The 15419-nt window shown below is 48.8% G+C and overlaps 1 protein-coding gene across 1 annotated transcript in view; it reads left to right on the forward strand.

The window, feature by feature from the left end:
* The window catches only part of EPHA8 (EPH receptor A8), a 49930-nt gene that overhangs the window by 5063 nt on the left and 29448 nt on the right, over positions 1-15419 (forward strand). Inside the window, exon 2 of the mRNA XM_062593601.1 lies at positions 9482-9546. Coding sequence (XP_062449585.1) covers positions 9482-9546 — 65 coding nt within the window. The remainder of the gene's footprint in view (positions 1-9481; positions 9547-15419) is intronic.

A 15419-nucleotide genomic window follows, 5' to 3' on the forward strand; every position in this document is an offset into this window, starting at 1 on the left:
AAACAAGCAGACAGCAATAACAACAACAACAACAACAAAAATTCCCCAAAGCCTTTTCAGCTGGAGGGGGAGGAAGAACGGCTCTTCCCGGTCGTCCTTTCGGAGGGGCTGGATCTGCGTCCCCGGCGGGCAGGATTCCCGCTCTCCCGCGCTAGGTAGCACGGATTTTATCAAGACGTCCTGACATCTCCATTCTTTGTTTGAGGCAGGTCCCCCGTTTCATACACCCCTGATCGCTTTGCTGGCAGCCTTTGGTATTCCCTTTATCTCCAGAGGCAAATCCATTCATATGATAACTCTATTCATACGCTGACAGTTTTTGATAGTTCGTTCTCCTAACCCAGGCGTGTTAGCATGACCGATACTCAAAATTATTCCCCTGTCCCAGAGAAACGATTAACCCCTTCAGCCTGCATAGTTCAAAAGTGCTATTTCCTTCAAAAAAAAACAAAAAAAAAACCAAAAAAAAACCAGAAAAAAATTCCACGTACTACATATGTAGATTTCTGCTACTTACGGACAGAAATAACCACATAAGGGACGTAAGTCCTTTACGGATCAGGTCCAGTCACACCAATAAAGCCTAATTAAATGTTTTTGGTCAAGGCATACCTGCCAGAAAGGTATTCAATATTTATTTGAAGACATCAGCAAAGGCAGAATCCATCACTTCTTTTAATAATTTGTTCCAATGGCTTATCAGCCTCAATGTTAAAAAATTGGATCTTTTTTTGTTCCCTAATTTGAATTTGTCTGGCTTCACCTTCCAGTCATTTGTTCTTGTTATGCTTTTCTTGCTAGATTAAAGAGCCCTTCGCATCCCGTATTTTCTCCCCACGAAAGCACGCAGAGTATAATCACGGTGCCTCACACCCTTCTTTTCGATAAGCCGTGGAGATTGAGCACTGCAAGTTTCTCACTCTAAGGCATTTCCTCCAGCCCTGTTATTGCGGTCATGGCTCTTTCCTGCTATACCTCCAGTTTTTCACAGGAAAAGTTCTGGATGCCTTAAGGACAACGGCAAGTCCCACCAGCACTGATCACAGCTGGAGAAATCAGCTCTGTCCCAGCATCAAGGGCACACACAAATCGTTGGGTCTGTCCGCGATGTGGGTGCTCAGGTCACAGCTGCCGATCTGTAGGCAACCACTAATTTCTAGTCCAGTGATTAATTCACCTTTATAATGACATTTGATAAAGAGGTTCTTCCTTAGATGTGTTATCTTTTTCATTAGGAAATTCTCCCGTATAATTTTAAAGACTTGCACGATATTTCATTACTGGTGGCATGAGGCATTCAGCATGTCTCCTCAAATGTTTTTAGTATTGGTATTTTTGTCCATGAAAAGGTTCAACTTTAAAAAGCTATTTTTAAGAGAGCAAAGTAATTGCCATTAAAAGAAATTATCTTCCTTGAAAAATGTCACTGGGGTACAAACATCTCAGCATGATTTAGGGTGGCCAAGTGCTGCGAGCGTAAAAGACATCCTCAGCGAAAATAGTGAAGAAGCACCTGATAGCCTACAGTACTGCCATCCAAAGCCCCTTCGTATAGCTTAAATACATGAGCACATTTGCAAAAATCCACATTTTCTTAGTGGAATCCTCCAGAGAAGATAAAATTCAAATCTTTTCTCCAGACAGCTGCAGGACTGTGAAGGGCATGACAGCTGATACTAGGGGAAGCCTGATTTTGAAGCCTGGTTGCTTGGTGCAAGCTGTGACTCCCCAAAACCTTGGCAGGTGCCTGCGTGTGAAATCTCAATTGCACCCAGCTGCTCAAAGTTTGTCATATCCAAACGAAGTGAGAAATGAGAAGATAGATAAAAACCAGTATGATAACCAGCTCAGAAGAGCCTAAAGGAGTTATGAGTACAAACTCTTCTAGAGATGGCTTCTGCTGGCTCCAGTCAGTAGGTACCACACAGATTTTGCTCACACTAAGTGGAAAAGGTATGTCATGAACATTGCTGCCTGGTTAAAAATGGAAAGTCCTAGTTTGAGGGAAGATCAATAATTTGTTCTTCAAGTTTCTGGATTATAGTGAGGTTGGTCAGGCAAAGATGCAAGGTGCTGACCCTTGAAGGAGCTTTGAGGAGGAGGTTGCATGTGTGTATGTGTGGGATGAGGCCCCTTACTTTGGCAGGAGATGGTGTGCATGGCACAGTTGAACATGTTAATGTTAGGAGTGCTCCAGTGAAACAGGGTGGCTGAAGGGTGGCTGTGTTGTGCAGGATTCCTTCTGCCCAGCTGCAGCATGGGCTGAGAGAGGGACTGTGGTGTTGCCTGTAAGCTGTGGATGTTGTGATGGAAACAACTTGCAAAACTGGGTAGCTAAATTCAAATATTGGGAGGTCAAGGTGGCAGAGTCCTGTTCTTTCCAGAGCTGCAGAGCAGACCTGGAGGTACGAACACCTCTTGCTATGGTGTAGCTCTTTGAGGACGTCTGTGCCCTGCCTGTACTGTGTTTCTCCCCACGGGGAGCCCCTATACTGAGGGTGCTGGATGCACTGGGGAGGAGATAGGTCCTGTGTTAGGGGCTCCCTGCAGCCTCGGGGATGTGTCTGGTGTTGCTGGGACCTTTTTGCTCCCTGCAGCTCTCCTCTCCTCAGTGGCTGCCCTCTCCCAAGCCTCGCCATGGTCCGACTCCTTCCCCTCACTCACGTTCCCAGTCCTTGAATGTTTCCATGGAGTTTCTTGCCTCCCTGACCTTTCTCGCCCCCCTCCTGTCCCTAGAGCCTTCCCACCTCCTCCTCTGTCTTCTGCCCTGAATTACAACAAGCCCAGCCACCCCTTCAGCCTAAAATAGCTCCTTCCCCAGTCCAGCATGACTCCACGGCAGAGCTATCAGACTGGGGAGCAGAGAAGCAAGAGGAAATGTGTCCTCGCCCCCTCACTCCGGGCCTCGGCTGAGGATCGCACCCCTGAGCATCCCATCCTTGAGCCTGGAGACATTGCAGCTCTTCAGATGTTTCCAGTCAGTTATTTATGTCCGGCTCTGTCCATGCACCATTTGCTCTGCTGCTGCACCGAAAACTTTATGGGCAATTAGGCTAGGGTATGTCGGTACCGCAACACCGTGCACGGCGGTGGGTAGACACGCATGCTTTAATTCAGATCGCCTAAGCTAACGTGGCCATTTCGCCCTGGCTGTCCCACCATGCAAACAACATCAAGAGAGCCTCAAACTGAGTAGGAAAGATCAATGGTTTATGTCTGTATTTTCTCATCTATATTTTTGAGAGAGGGACTTTTTTGGTTTACTTGGGGTGTTTTTTTTTTTTTCTGGGTGGAAAAAATAAAAATAAAAACCTGCCTTGGAATTTCTTTTTTTTCTTTTTTCTTTTCTTTTCTTTTCTTTTCTTTTTTTTTTTTTTTTTTTTTTTTTTTTTTTTTTTTGCCTCAGAAATATTTTATTTGGAGTGTTTTGTTTTGACATTATTCATGGCATTTCAGTCTTAGCACAGGTTATGCACTTACACTCTGTGTTATCTTACATGATATCATGCAGGGTCTGGAAGGATCGGGTTGATCATTTTATTTTTAAAACCCGAAGTGCAGCTTTTTGTTAGCGCTGATTGAACAAACAAGCTTTCTTCCTACATCAAAGTATCTCCTGCTCCTGGTATGCTGAAAAGGGGTGACCCTCTGGGCAGTCCTTAAGGGCATTACTGCTCCTGATGCATTACAAAATGATATAAAATTAAAGAATGCAGAAAGTTCATAGTGACAATCTAGAGGATCTGAGAAGAAGGGAAAAAAAATGAAATGGCAATTAGGACATGTCCAAAGCCAGCACTGGGTTTGCACAGGAATTATCTGAAAACATTTCTTTGTCATTCTTATTTTTGGCCTGATTCGGGCACTTCCCAAAACACGGAAATCCTCCGTGCCTGTTGGATTTGGTCATATATGCTTTATATTTACTTGCAATTCTTTCCTAAATTCCTTCTCTGGGCAGCAGTTGCCAGCAGGTCCCGGCGCGAGCGCTCTCCCTGCCAGGTCCTTGGTGCATCCAGCCTGGCGAGCGAGCAGCTGCTCGGCGAAACCTCCCTGGATGCGGTCGCTGCACGGCAGAGCCCGGACAGAGCGCGTACCCCGCCGTAGCTCCCCGCCGCCTTTGTGCTGGCCAAAATCTGCGGGGCGGCCGTCCTTCGTGCACGGCTCCCGAGCGGGGGAAATACCAAAGTGTCCTCCAAGCTTGCTGCTTTTTTTTGCCTTGAAGCCCCAGATGTGGGGGTCATGTTAGACTCATTCTCTCTATGTATTTTTTCTTGCTTTAAAGATAAATATCCACTCTGGGCGGGGGGGGGGGGGGGGGGGGGGAGAGAGGAGGAGGAGGAGGCTGAAAGCCAGGCGCCCTTCCCCCGGATGCTTGGGGGCCAGCAAAATGCCGCTTTATGTGTTTTCTTTTGCCTTCCGAATTCGGAAAGGTCGTGGCTGGCTATTCAGCGTGTCCATGGATTAAATGGTGGGATACAAATAGCTGATCCATCCCGGCCCCACCTGCCTCTTCAAAGTCCTGCCTCAGATTACGGGAAATGAATTTCGCTTGCTCTCGTTCCCCTCCTCTCAGGGAGCCTCTCCCGGCCCCTTTCCCGTAGCCCCGATGCTTGCTTTCTGCTGCGATTAAACCGCTCGGCGTTATTCCCCCTGCCGACCGAGGTCAGGTGGCGGAGCTGGGCTGAGTGGACTCACGCGGGTGATGCTCAGCAGTAGAGAGCAAGGAGTGTCCAACAGCGCCAAGAGGAGTTTAATTACCGATGCAAAAGGCGTTGTTGCAGGGAGGGAGCTGTGCGGCAAGTCTTGGGAGGCCTTTGAAGTTGCGATAGGGAGGAATCGAAGCCCAGGAGAACCAGGCTGCTCCCACTGACCCTTCCTCCCCATGTGCACTCTGCAAAGCCCGCTACCTCAGAGGGAGATGATGGAGTAATTAGAGAGGACTGCAGTGGGTTAACAATTAGTGAAGGAGCTCAGATCCCCTTTTGGCCCCCAACTGCTTCTGTGGAGGCTGGGGCACCCCCTGAACATGCTACCATGGTCTAGTCCCACTGCCATGCTGTACAATGCCAACTGGCTTAGGATTCAGATCCCCTTGGTTTGGTCATGGTGGCTCCTGTAAACACATTTCTTGGGTGCTGACAGCTTGAAAGTGGGATCTTATGATGCCCCAGCCTCTATTTGCGTGGATATAATGAACACCTGCAGGATCTGTGATCTCCAGGCATTGGGAAGGATTTCTGAGCAATTATTTTTTAAGCAACGCAAGAGGTATATGGACCTAGGCAAAAAAATTACTTAGATACCACCTTACCTCAGTTTCCTCATCCATCTCAAGTATTGTTTAGAGTTTGGTTAGATAGATACAAATATAAATACCTTGTCATCTTTGACTCCTGGTTGATCTGCTTGCATGGAATTGTAATGTGCACTACTCATGCAACTTTATGTCACGCAACTTTATAAAGAAACAAGTAAGTCTCCCTTGAGTGACTCCAGGCTCAAAGAGCTAGTTTGCACCGGGGAAGCGACCTGCTCACTGCTAGGAGCTTCCATTTGAATGGACAATCAGGCTTGACAGCTTTTCCATCAGTGCAAGAATTCCTCCTGACGCCTCCTGGTGTTTTGGCTCAATACGCCGAGTCAAGGCCAAGGCACAGAATAGTGAAAATCAAAATGGTGCTCAGAAAAACAAAATGGAGCTTGTCGTTTGAGACTGATACGTGCAGACAGTCCATAACATCAAACAGAATTACCCAGCTGTAGATAGAGAGGTCTCCCAAACCATCACGTTTGCTGAGAAACATTTTGGCTGAGCGTGGTCCTTTGTGGGGGTCTCGTTCACCCTCCTGCCTCAAGAGCAGGCTGTTTCTGAGCACCTGTCAGCCGGAGGGGCGATGCAGTGGGGGAATCACCTGCAAAAGGGTGGCCGGAGCAGTTGCGTGCAAAGCATCAGGCTCCTTTCAGCCTGCTACTACTTGTATTTCAGTATCCTGGGTCAACCGAGGGTGCATATTTTCTGTGTTTGCATGGGAAAGCAGGAATGTCACGTATGTTGTGATGTGTGTCTTGCGGCATGGAGGCATTTCCCTCAAAGGGACGGTGGGGTTTAGAGAAGATGGGTGCCTGGGGAGCTGCCGAGTGCTTTATTTCTCAGTGGAGAACTATTTTGCTGATCAAGCAGGTCATTCCCAAGGCGCGTGTCTTGTGGTTGGAGCAGGGTGCTCAGTACTGGGAGAGCCAGCTGCTACTGTGGGCTGTGGCCCAGCGGTCCCTGTATCACTTTGGGCAACTCACTTTACGGACCGTGTTTCAGGTGCTAAATGTAGTGTGTGGCCGTTGTCATGGTGGGTGAGCCCATGGCATGTGGCAGCTCCATTTCGGAGCTCACTGGCCTGGCTTTTGCACTCATTCAGCATTGGTTGAAACATTTACTAAATAATAATAGAAGAAATATATTAGTCTTCCTCCCGCACAAAGGCATGGGTAATTTGCTCCATCGGAGCGCTGTAAGGGATGCGTGCTAGTGCAGAACTCTGCACCAGCATGCTGGAAGAAGACACCTCCTTGCTCTACAGGAGGTGCGAGTGACACCTGTATTATCTACATGGTGGGATGGAGTGTGGCAAGCTGGCATCGCAACTGGGAGCAGGAGAACTGGGTCTGCGTGGGTCCATCACCAGACCCTAGGGCTTGTTAGCTTCCATGCAATATTGTGAGGAAGAGTTTGCAAAGCTTTCAGGACCGGAGTAGTATCTTTAAGTCAGGCTAAAAGCTCTATTGTGGCCTGGGGAGATCTCTATGTTGTTGGCCATGGTGTGATGCAGCCATGCTCCAACTGAGCCCTGGTGTGTGCAGGCTCCTCAAGTTGTCTGGAAAGCCCATTCTGCACTGAGATGTAGCTGTGTCTGTCTCTAAATTTCTTAGCGTGGGAAAGAGGGTGCAGAAACCGTGAGGAGGGGAGAAAGGGTCTGCAGGAGCAGTCCCCTTCCTGCTGCCTGCCTGCTGAGGAGGTTGCCCTACATGGTGGAGGGTCACCAGGACCATGCTCCCACACTATAAGCAGGGAAACTCCTGAGCCCTGGCTCCTGCTGGGTGAATTACCCAGGGAAAATAGGCAGAAAATCTTCAGATTAACAATAACAAATAAAAATGGATTTGAGATCTCAGAGGTAATTACTCCATGCTGAGGGCAAGGGGCCTCTTTAGCAGTCGGAGCAGTGCCTTGCGGGGAGTAGAGGGGCTCAACCCGCTGTTGGGCCAATGAAGTCACACTAGAAACCCTGGAAATTCTTTCAAATTGTTCTGCTAACATTAATAAATGCCTCAAAAGCTTCTAATCTGCTCTGTCAGTAGCATGACGTCTGGGCGTTTCACAGCCAGCTCACGTTCGTGCTTCTTTCTCCCCCACCCTCCTTCCCTGCCTGGTAATAGTAAATGAAAGTGGCACCCGTTCCTCCAGCTGCCCAGATCCACATCATGCTGAGCCTGGGCCTTGCTTTGACTGGACCTTGCTGTCCTGACAAGCCACATGTGCCCTGTGACAAGCCTTGCACTGAGAGCAAGTTTGCTTCAGACCTTGGAGGTCCAGCTGAGGGCTGGTGCTGGGACAGACACACTGCATAAAGATGGCCTGAGGTCCAGGTTAATGCACTGCTTGAGTGTTAGGAAAAGCAACCAGGAGGGACTGAGAATCCTGTATGGATTTGGCCTTACCGTGGTGAGAGGGTGGTTGCAGGGCAAAGGTTGCTGGGAAGAGCACTGAGAAAGGCTGGAGGCTTTGCCAGGCTCTGCAGGAGCCCAGAGCTGAGCAAGGGGTGACAAGATGTGGGCTCAGTGGGTGTCTGCCTGTTGGACTCACTTTCAAGTGTCAATGCTTCTCGCCTGCAGCTGCTCACTGAGCCTCTGGGTCTGGACCCTGCTGGTCCAGGTGAGGGACAGTGTTTGAGCCTCTGTGCCACTGTCAAGCTGGGCCCTGCGTATCTTCTCCATGGTGCTGAGCAATGTGAGATGTCATGTGAGAGGTTGAGGGATTGTGGGGCTTGGTGAGAATCCTGCATGAGACACTTTGAGCTGCTTGGTGGAGCAGGAAAGGGCAAGTTGTAATGTGACCACATGCAGTGGGAGGAAACACATTCCAGACTTGGGTCTGGCCCTGACACCATGAGCCCCCAGTGGAGCATGACCCTACAGAGGAAACGGAGCCCATCAACAGCCTAAGATCATGTGGGGGGCTAGCTGCCAGGCCAGGAGGGAAAAGGCAAGTGGATGATATGGCAGGGCAATACAGGAGGAGGCCATGGGACTTGTTCTGGTCCTGGCGGTCCACCCTGCCCCTGCAGAAGATCCCGGGAGCCCATAACTATTTGGTGAGCTCCATCCACCCAAGCATCCTCAGGGATCTAAGCAGGCTCTGAGCAGAGTAATGAGGCACCCCCTGCCTAACACTGTCAAGACCTGAGTATGGGGCTAACGGACAGCACATGAAGTGGATTATAGCTGCAGGCAGCTCACCTGTGTGTGCGGCAATGCCGCTGCTTCCCATCATCCTCCACCTGCTGACACCTCACTGGTTTCAATAGAAAGTTCTTCAACATGTTGAAAGGTGTCTGTCCCCCTGCCTAAATGACTTCCCTCTCCTTGCCTGGATTTTCCCAGGATTCCTCATTAAGCTAGGCTCCTGGTGGTGGCAGGGCTTTTGAAAGGGTCACTTCGATTGGCCTCCTCGTGTAGTATCTTCCCTGCAGTCTGGTCTCTCTGGTGCGGTGTCGGCCAGGACTGTAGAGGGTCACTTTGTGCCAGAGCCAGGTGCCACAGTGCGTAATTACAGCAGCTTTTGGAGTGCAAATTTCAAACTGCCATGAGTGAAGTGAGCCTAAAGGCCTTGGCGGAGCCTCTGGAAGAGAATTATCTAAATGAGAAATGCTGGCTGTTCGGGGCTAATGGAGAACTTGATCCTCAGCTCTTGTTTCTCTGGCTCCCCTCCTGCTCTGCATCTCCTCCGACGTAGTCTTCATCCCTCTTTCCTCCAAAAGGACATAGTCATGCTCTCAGTCATATGCTCTGTCCTCTCCCCACAGATCTGGGGGAGCCGCATTTGTCGCTATCTCCTTGCTTCCTATCCACCTCAACTGCAGGCAAACCACCCCTTGGCATGAATGAGAAGGTGACTTGGATTTATAGTGGCTGAATAACAGTTATCTCTTCCTTCTGCCCTATGTCTGTATGTGCTGTGCTGGAGCAGGGTGATGCCGTGTGTGGTCGTTCTTTCCTGTTAGTAAACATGACTTCTCTTCCCTGTGATGGGACGAGGGTTGGAGCACTTGGCAGGGGGGGTGTCACAGTCTCCTGGGGTGATGGACACAGGGGACAAGTGTGCAATGCTTGTGGGTGTGCAAGGAGAGGCTACTCGTGGTTGGCTGGCTCCTCGGGGGTGGGAAACATGTTTTCTAACAAAATGTTTTGCTCCCGTGTTTTCCAGTGAACTTGCTAGACACATCGACAATCCCAGGGGACTGGGGCTGGCTCACTTACCCTTCACATGGGGTAAGTATGAGGTGACTGTTGGCACTTTGGGGACTCCAGAGGGACAGGCCACCACTGGCCATGTGGGCAGGGTGAGTGGACATCTCCTCAGTCGTGGGCTGGTGGCTTTGTGGGTGCTGATGGTCAAAGAGGACCTCATCTGAAAGGCTAGTAGTGGGATATGGCCTATTAGGAGATGTCATTTCACACTGCTCCTAGCCCCTGGGAGGGTGAATACGAACTTTTGGTGGTAACAGCAACCCGACCCTAAGAATTTTGCTCATCAGTTTAGTGAACAGAAACAATTCCATAAGACGTGTGGGACCAAGTGCAAAGTGCAGTGTGGTTTGCTGCATATAAAAAGCGTGCAGGACTGGGGTGCCTAGTTAGCTTTTGCTGCTGTGTTGATTTTTTTTTCATGCCCTCTTTTTCAGCCCCCTTCTGAACTAAATGGTCCTAATCTTTTCAATTCCGTCACCTGCAGAAATCTTTCCAGGCCTCTAATCATTTTCATTGATCTGTTGCCTGAGACTTTCAGTCCCTGCACTGTATTTGAAGAGGAGTGATCAGAATTGTGAATTCATAATAACAACAATGAGATTTATATCAATTATTGCCGTGTGTGTGTGTGTGTATATATATATATATATATATATATATATGAATGAAATTATTAACTCAGCTCTAATTTTAGCACTTAGCTATTGCAATGATGACTGTCCTGGAAATATTCACAGATATGAGGTCAGAGAGGACCATGGAGCTAATGTGATGTGATCCCCTGCATAAATACAGGCCAGCAGACCTGTCAGTTAACTTGCATTTGATAAAAGCAGAGTTTTTAGAAAAGTTCTTGATTTCAAAATTGCTGGTGATAGTAAATCCTCTGCATCCCTTAGTTAGTTGCTCCAAGTTGTTAGGAGGTCACTGTTTTATAAACACTGCTTATTTGCACTGTGAATTTACCCAGCTTCTGTTTCCAGCCACTGAATCTTGTTCTGTCTTTGCTGAGTGGAAGAGATGTTGTCTCGGAAGTGTCCTGCATGTGGGTATGCACTGGTTGTAATCTGTCATTTGGGTGCAAGATGCAAGATTATCTTGCTATCAGGCATGGTACCCACTGCTGCCTTGTCTTGTTCTTCTGGGATTCTTCTGGAGCGGCCTGTAACACACATTTAAATGATCAGAGACCAGGCAATATCTTCTGCTCCCTTGGCAAATAGTTCAGAGCCACAGCAGGGGATATTTCTGGGAAAGAAGGCTATTTTTCTTTGTCTGCATTCACTGCTTTACCCTTCACTGCATCCAAAGTGATTTCTTCTTAATCAGACCCCCCACTAACTGCAGACTGCCGGACACCTTCTGGATACACCTCCAGGAGCCCATCTCTCCAGATGTCTCGGAGGCTGTGTCCCCAGGCCCATAGCTATTTATCAGCCATTCAGATAGGGTTCATCACCCCAGCATAGGTGACTTTAGTACAGATCTGCCCATCTGAGCTGGCTGGCCTAAGCCTCCTTACAGTCCCTAGAGGCAGATGGACACATCTAGGTAGGACCTTGTGCTTTCTCCCCCCCCCCCCAATAAGTCCTAAGTCAGTCAAGAGGTAAAGCCACTCTTACCTTACCCTGTGTTTTTGCTCAACTCATGGCCTTGTTATGAAGATGATGACCATACAGCTTTTTGAAAACTGTCTTGACACCTCCAAGGAAGGCGCATTAGTTTGGATGTGACATTGGGGCAAAAAATTTTGCATATCCCAGCTGAATATTTTAAAGTCTCCTCTGAAATCCTAGAATGTGGTTCTTCCTCCATTGGACGTTGCTTATCATCATCCCAAAAGCACATCTCATTCCTTTATCCTCCAGCTGGTCCTTCAGCTCCAAGTGCTTTATGACTAATAAATCTGCACTTGGACCCAGCTGTCGTCATAGGAATGGAGGTAGGATGGGGTGCTGATGTCTCAGAGGAGCTGCTGTGTGATACTTGCTCCTAACACCAATCATCTGGCTAGCTCCTGAGCAGATCCTACAACAGGATTTGACTTCACATGGGAGGGTGGCCAGTTGTCTCACAGGCTCACTTGATGGCTTGAATCTGCGTGGCTCCAAATCTAGCCTATTTTCTGCTCCAAGAGAAGGACTGTTTGCCCAGCACCATCTCAGCTGCATTCAGGAGAGATCATGACTCACCTGTGGTGTCCCTCAGACCTTTTGTCCTTGAGAACTGCTGAATCCCCTGCCCATAGAATCATAGAATTGGTAAGGTTGGAAGGGACCTCTGGAGAGCATCTAGTCCAATCCTCAAACAAGTGCCCATACGGCTACCAAACCCATGACCTTGGCATTATTAGCACCATGCTCTAACCAACTAAGCTAAACCTAACCCCCATCATGGCAGCTTGTTAGGTTGCAAGGGCTAGGTAGCCTGGTTGCTGGTGGTGTGGGGAGAAGGTGTACCATGAAGCTGCATTTTATCTGAGGTCCCTTATTTTCGCTACTGTGTCCTGAATTCAGCTAATCTCAGCAGGAAAAAAAAAAATCTCAGCAGTGCTCCCCTATCCTGCCCCTGCACCAGATAGCCCCATTTCTAACACCTGATGACCTGCTGTGAAAAGCAGTTTCTCACTTTCCTTTTTTACTCTGAGTTTCCCCACACCTGCAGGACCTCTCCTCTCCTTCCTGGGGCTCCTGGGGTTGGCACAGGAAAAGACATAGGCTCAGTTGTTTCCTCTTCAGATAGGGAAGATCCCAGAGCCCAGTTTTACAGCCAAGCCAGTGGTCTGCAGGGGCTGAAAAGCACTAGCAGTGCAAAGCCGGAAGGATGCTGCAGCTAAGCCTCACCATGACCATTTGCAAAGCCCTGATGTTTTCATCATACTTGTGAACAGGATGATCTTGCCTCACAGAAAACTGTTTCCTCCCTGAATCTGCTGTGGCCAGCTAGGAGAGAGGAGCAGGAGGCTGGGAGGACTGGGAACAGCGGGGTCAGCTGCGCTTTGGCAGGCACCCTTTGGCCCTGGGGAGGGTCAAGCCATCAGGGAGGCATGCATGGCCTGTTTTGACATTTCCTCTCACTGGATAATTAACTGGGGGGTAATTGGCTGTAATAGCTGCTCTGGGGTTTAATTGCATGCCCCTCACCTCCACCCCTGTGACACGTGCAGGAAGCAGAAGGGTCACCAAGAGCATCCCTGTCCCACAGGCTCTGGCTTCTCTCAATTATAACTTCAAAGAGCTCCCAGGAGCTTTGCAGCTGGCTCCATCCCTGGAACAATTCCCTTTGCATTGATAATTAAACTCTTATCAGTGCTGTCAAAGAGGCTGCCCCTTCCCCTTTTGTGCCTCCGGTTTGCCAGCCCTCTCTACCAAAAAGCCCTAGTGCCCCAGTGCCCTTCTCTCCCCTTTCCTTGCCTGGCACATGACCTGCTGGATCAGAGGGAACCTGATCGGCCCCTCTGCAAATTGCTTTTCTACTGACTAATTAAAACGGTGATGAGATAAGTCAACATATTATTAATAATTATTGTATCATCTACTTTGATTTACAAAGTCAAACAGGAAATGATTTTACTCAGACACAAGGTATCTAAGGAGCTTGAATGATGCCTTGCAGCATTAATTATGATGGGAGCACCTTGAGCACTGGCAAGTAACCCTTCCACGCTCCCTGCAACCTCCCTGGCCACCTCCTGCCACGACCTCCGTGATCTGGCCCCACAGCTGTAAAGGCCTGGAGAGCTGATGGGCATCTGCCATCCAGGCAGGCGCCCCTTTCCCTGGCATGCATGGCTTTAGCTTTGCTCCGGGAGCATGGGGAAAGACCTTTGAGACGATTCTTGTACATCCCCTTCTCTGCTCCTCTCCTGTCCTGTCGAAAGGTGGTGTCCTGAGGTCCCTGAACACAGTTAGCTGAGATGAGCTATTTCCTCATTCCGCAGCAACTTAGAGGGGTAAAAAAAAAGAAAAGAGACAAAGTCAGAAAAGCACTGCATTTGCTTAAACAACCAGCTGAGAGTACAGACAGCACATTTTTGCTCATGGGATGGGGTCTCAGCAGTGTTTGCACATTGCCAATGGGAATTTCATGCTACTGTGAACACCCTAAACTAAACTGCTTGCAAAGCAAACCCTATGCAGAAGGGGACACTCTGGAAGGTGAGGTCATGGTCTGGCTGCTATAATATCTAAGAATAGAGCCTGACTTCGGCCTTGCAGCCAACAACAGGTTCATGACTTGGAAGGACCTGGTCTGACTTGCTAGCTCTGCCATGGTGCTTGGATCTAACTCTCCCTTTGCTCTTAGCTCACCCTGCAAAAACTATGGCTCCAGCCTGGGCTGTGCTGTGTGCTTGTCATTTGGACATCTGCTTTGAGGTTGTAGCTGTCTTGAAGCACTAGAAGATATCAGGGCTCTCCTGGCTGCCTGGTGCCATGTTTTCTGTTGTCCGTCACATTGGTGTCCTTGGTATCATTTCCTTGGGTTTCTCTTCTAAATAGAGCCCCTCTGCCTACAAGAATATCAGCATGTTACAGAGCAAGCTGCAGCAAAACTCATTTTTCATTAAAAAATGGATCAGTAGGAACGGAATATTGAAAAATAAAGATTTAAACTAGTAATTGAGATAAAAGCTCATCCCCTAGTGCTTTTTCATAAATGCTGTGTTATTGCTAATTCCCCAGATGCTGGTCACTACCAGGAGTTAATCACCTGCAGTAAAGCTCAGGGTAGTTAACTGCCTAACAAATCCCTCGTTAGCCGTTGCAGCGACTGATTTCATGGGGATTACGTCTATTAATTCCCCCCGCTACCCCATCTAATGATTTATAGCTGCAATAATATCTTTTCTTTTTCCTCTCCCAGTGACAGTGGTGTGAAGCACTAGACGGCTTCTGGGGAAGAACCAAAGCTCAGTGCTTGTTCTCAGAAAGAAGGAAGTTGCTGGATGTCCCAGGAGTAGTAAAAGCTTTACTGGGATGGATAGACACTGCAACCCTCCCAGAAGCCATCCCAGGGCTGGGAAGGCCTGGTTCCTCATCTCTCTTTGGCTGGGAAGAGGCTGAGAGCCTTCCTCGCAGTAAAGTAGTTTCTCCTTTGTGCATTCATTCCCCTCCACTTCTCCTCCTCCTCCTCCCTACTATGTTGTACGGCACAGGCCCTGGGAGACTTTTAAGACCTTGCTCAGCTGCCCAGATATCTAGTATTTGCATCTTTTGCCTTTCATAATCTGGCAACTTTTTTTTTATAACTTGTGTTGACTTTAATTTAAGCTATTAGACAAGCCCCTGAATGCAGATGAAATCATACCCCCCCCCAACCCCGCACATAGACGCGCGCTCACCACGTTAATTATGATGTCCTCATTTCTGTCTCGCTAGGGGATCTTATCGCAATGACAGGGGCCGAGCTGAGCTTCATTTAATAAAAGCCACTTCAAACCAGCAGCCAAGAGCAGGCTGATGCGAGCAGGGCCGGGAGGCCAGGTGCATGCACAGTGCTTGCGTTCTTGAACTGATCGTATCACCAGCCCTGAACCGTTCAAAGTCAAAGCTGCAGATGGTCAGAGACTCCCCTCCCTGGGAAGGGAGTTCGCCATAAGAGTCTGTAATTAAGGTGAAACAGAAAAACCCTTCAAGTCATGGTGGTTCCTAAAGCAGGTCCCCCGGTACCAAATGGCTCCACCTGCCTGGCAGAGTGGGATGGTCTCCTGTGCCACTGTTTGGGGACTGGGATCCAAATGGAGGTGATAGGACGCGAGGTCCCTTGTTGCCAGGGCTTTTCACCTGGGCATGCTCTCGGCTATCTGCCAGCTTGATCCTTCTCAGCAAGGAAATGTGCCTGAGGCGTCTGAGCCACCAGCCAATGTAGCCGTCATGCGTTTCCATTGGTGGTAT

This window comes from Rhea pennata, chromosome 22 (genome assembly GCF_028389875.1).
Source record: "Rhea pennata isolate bPtePen1 chromosome 22, bPtePen1.pri, whole genome shotgun sequence".
NCBI classification, from domain to species: domain Eukaryota; kingdom Metazoa; phylum Chordata; class Aves; order Rheiformes; family Rheidae; genus Rhea; species Rhea pennata.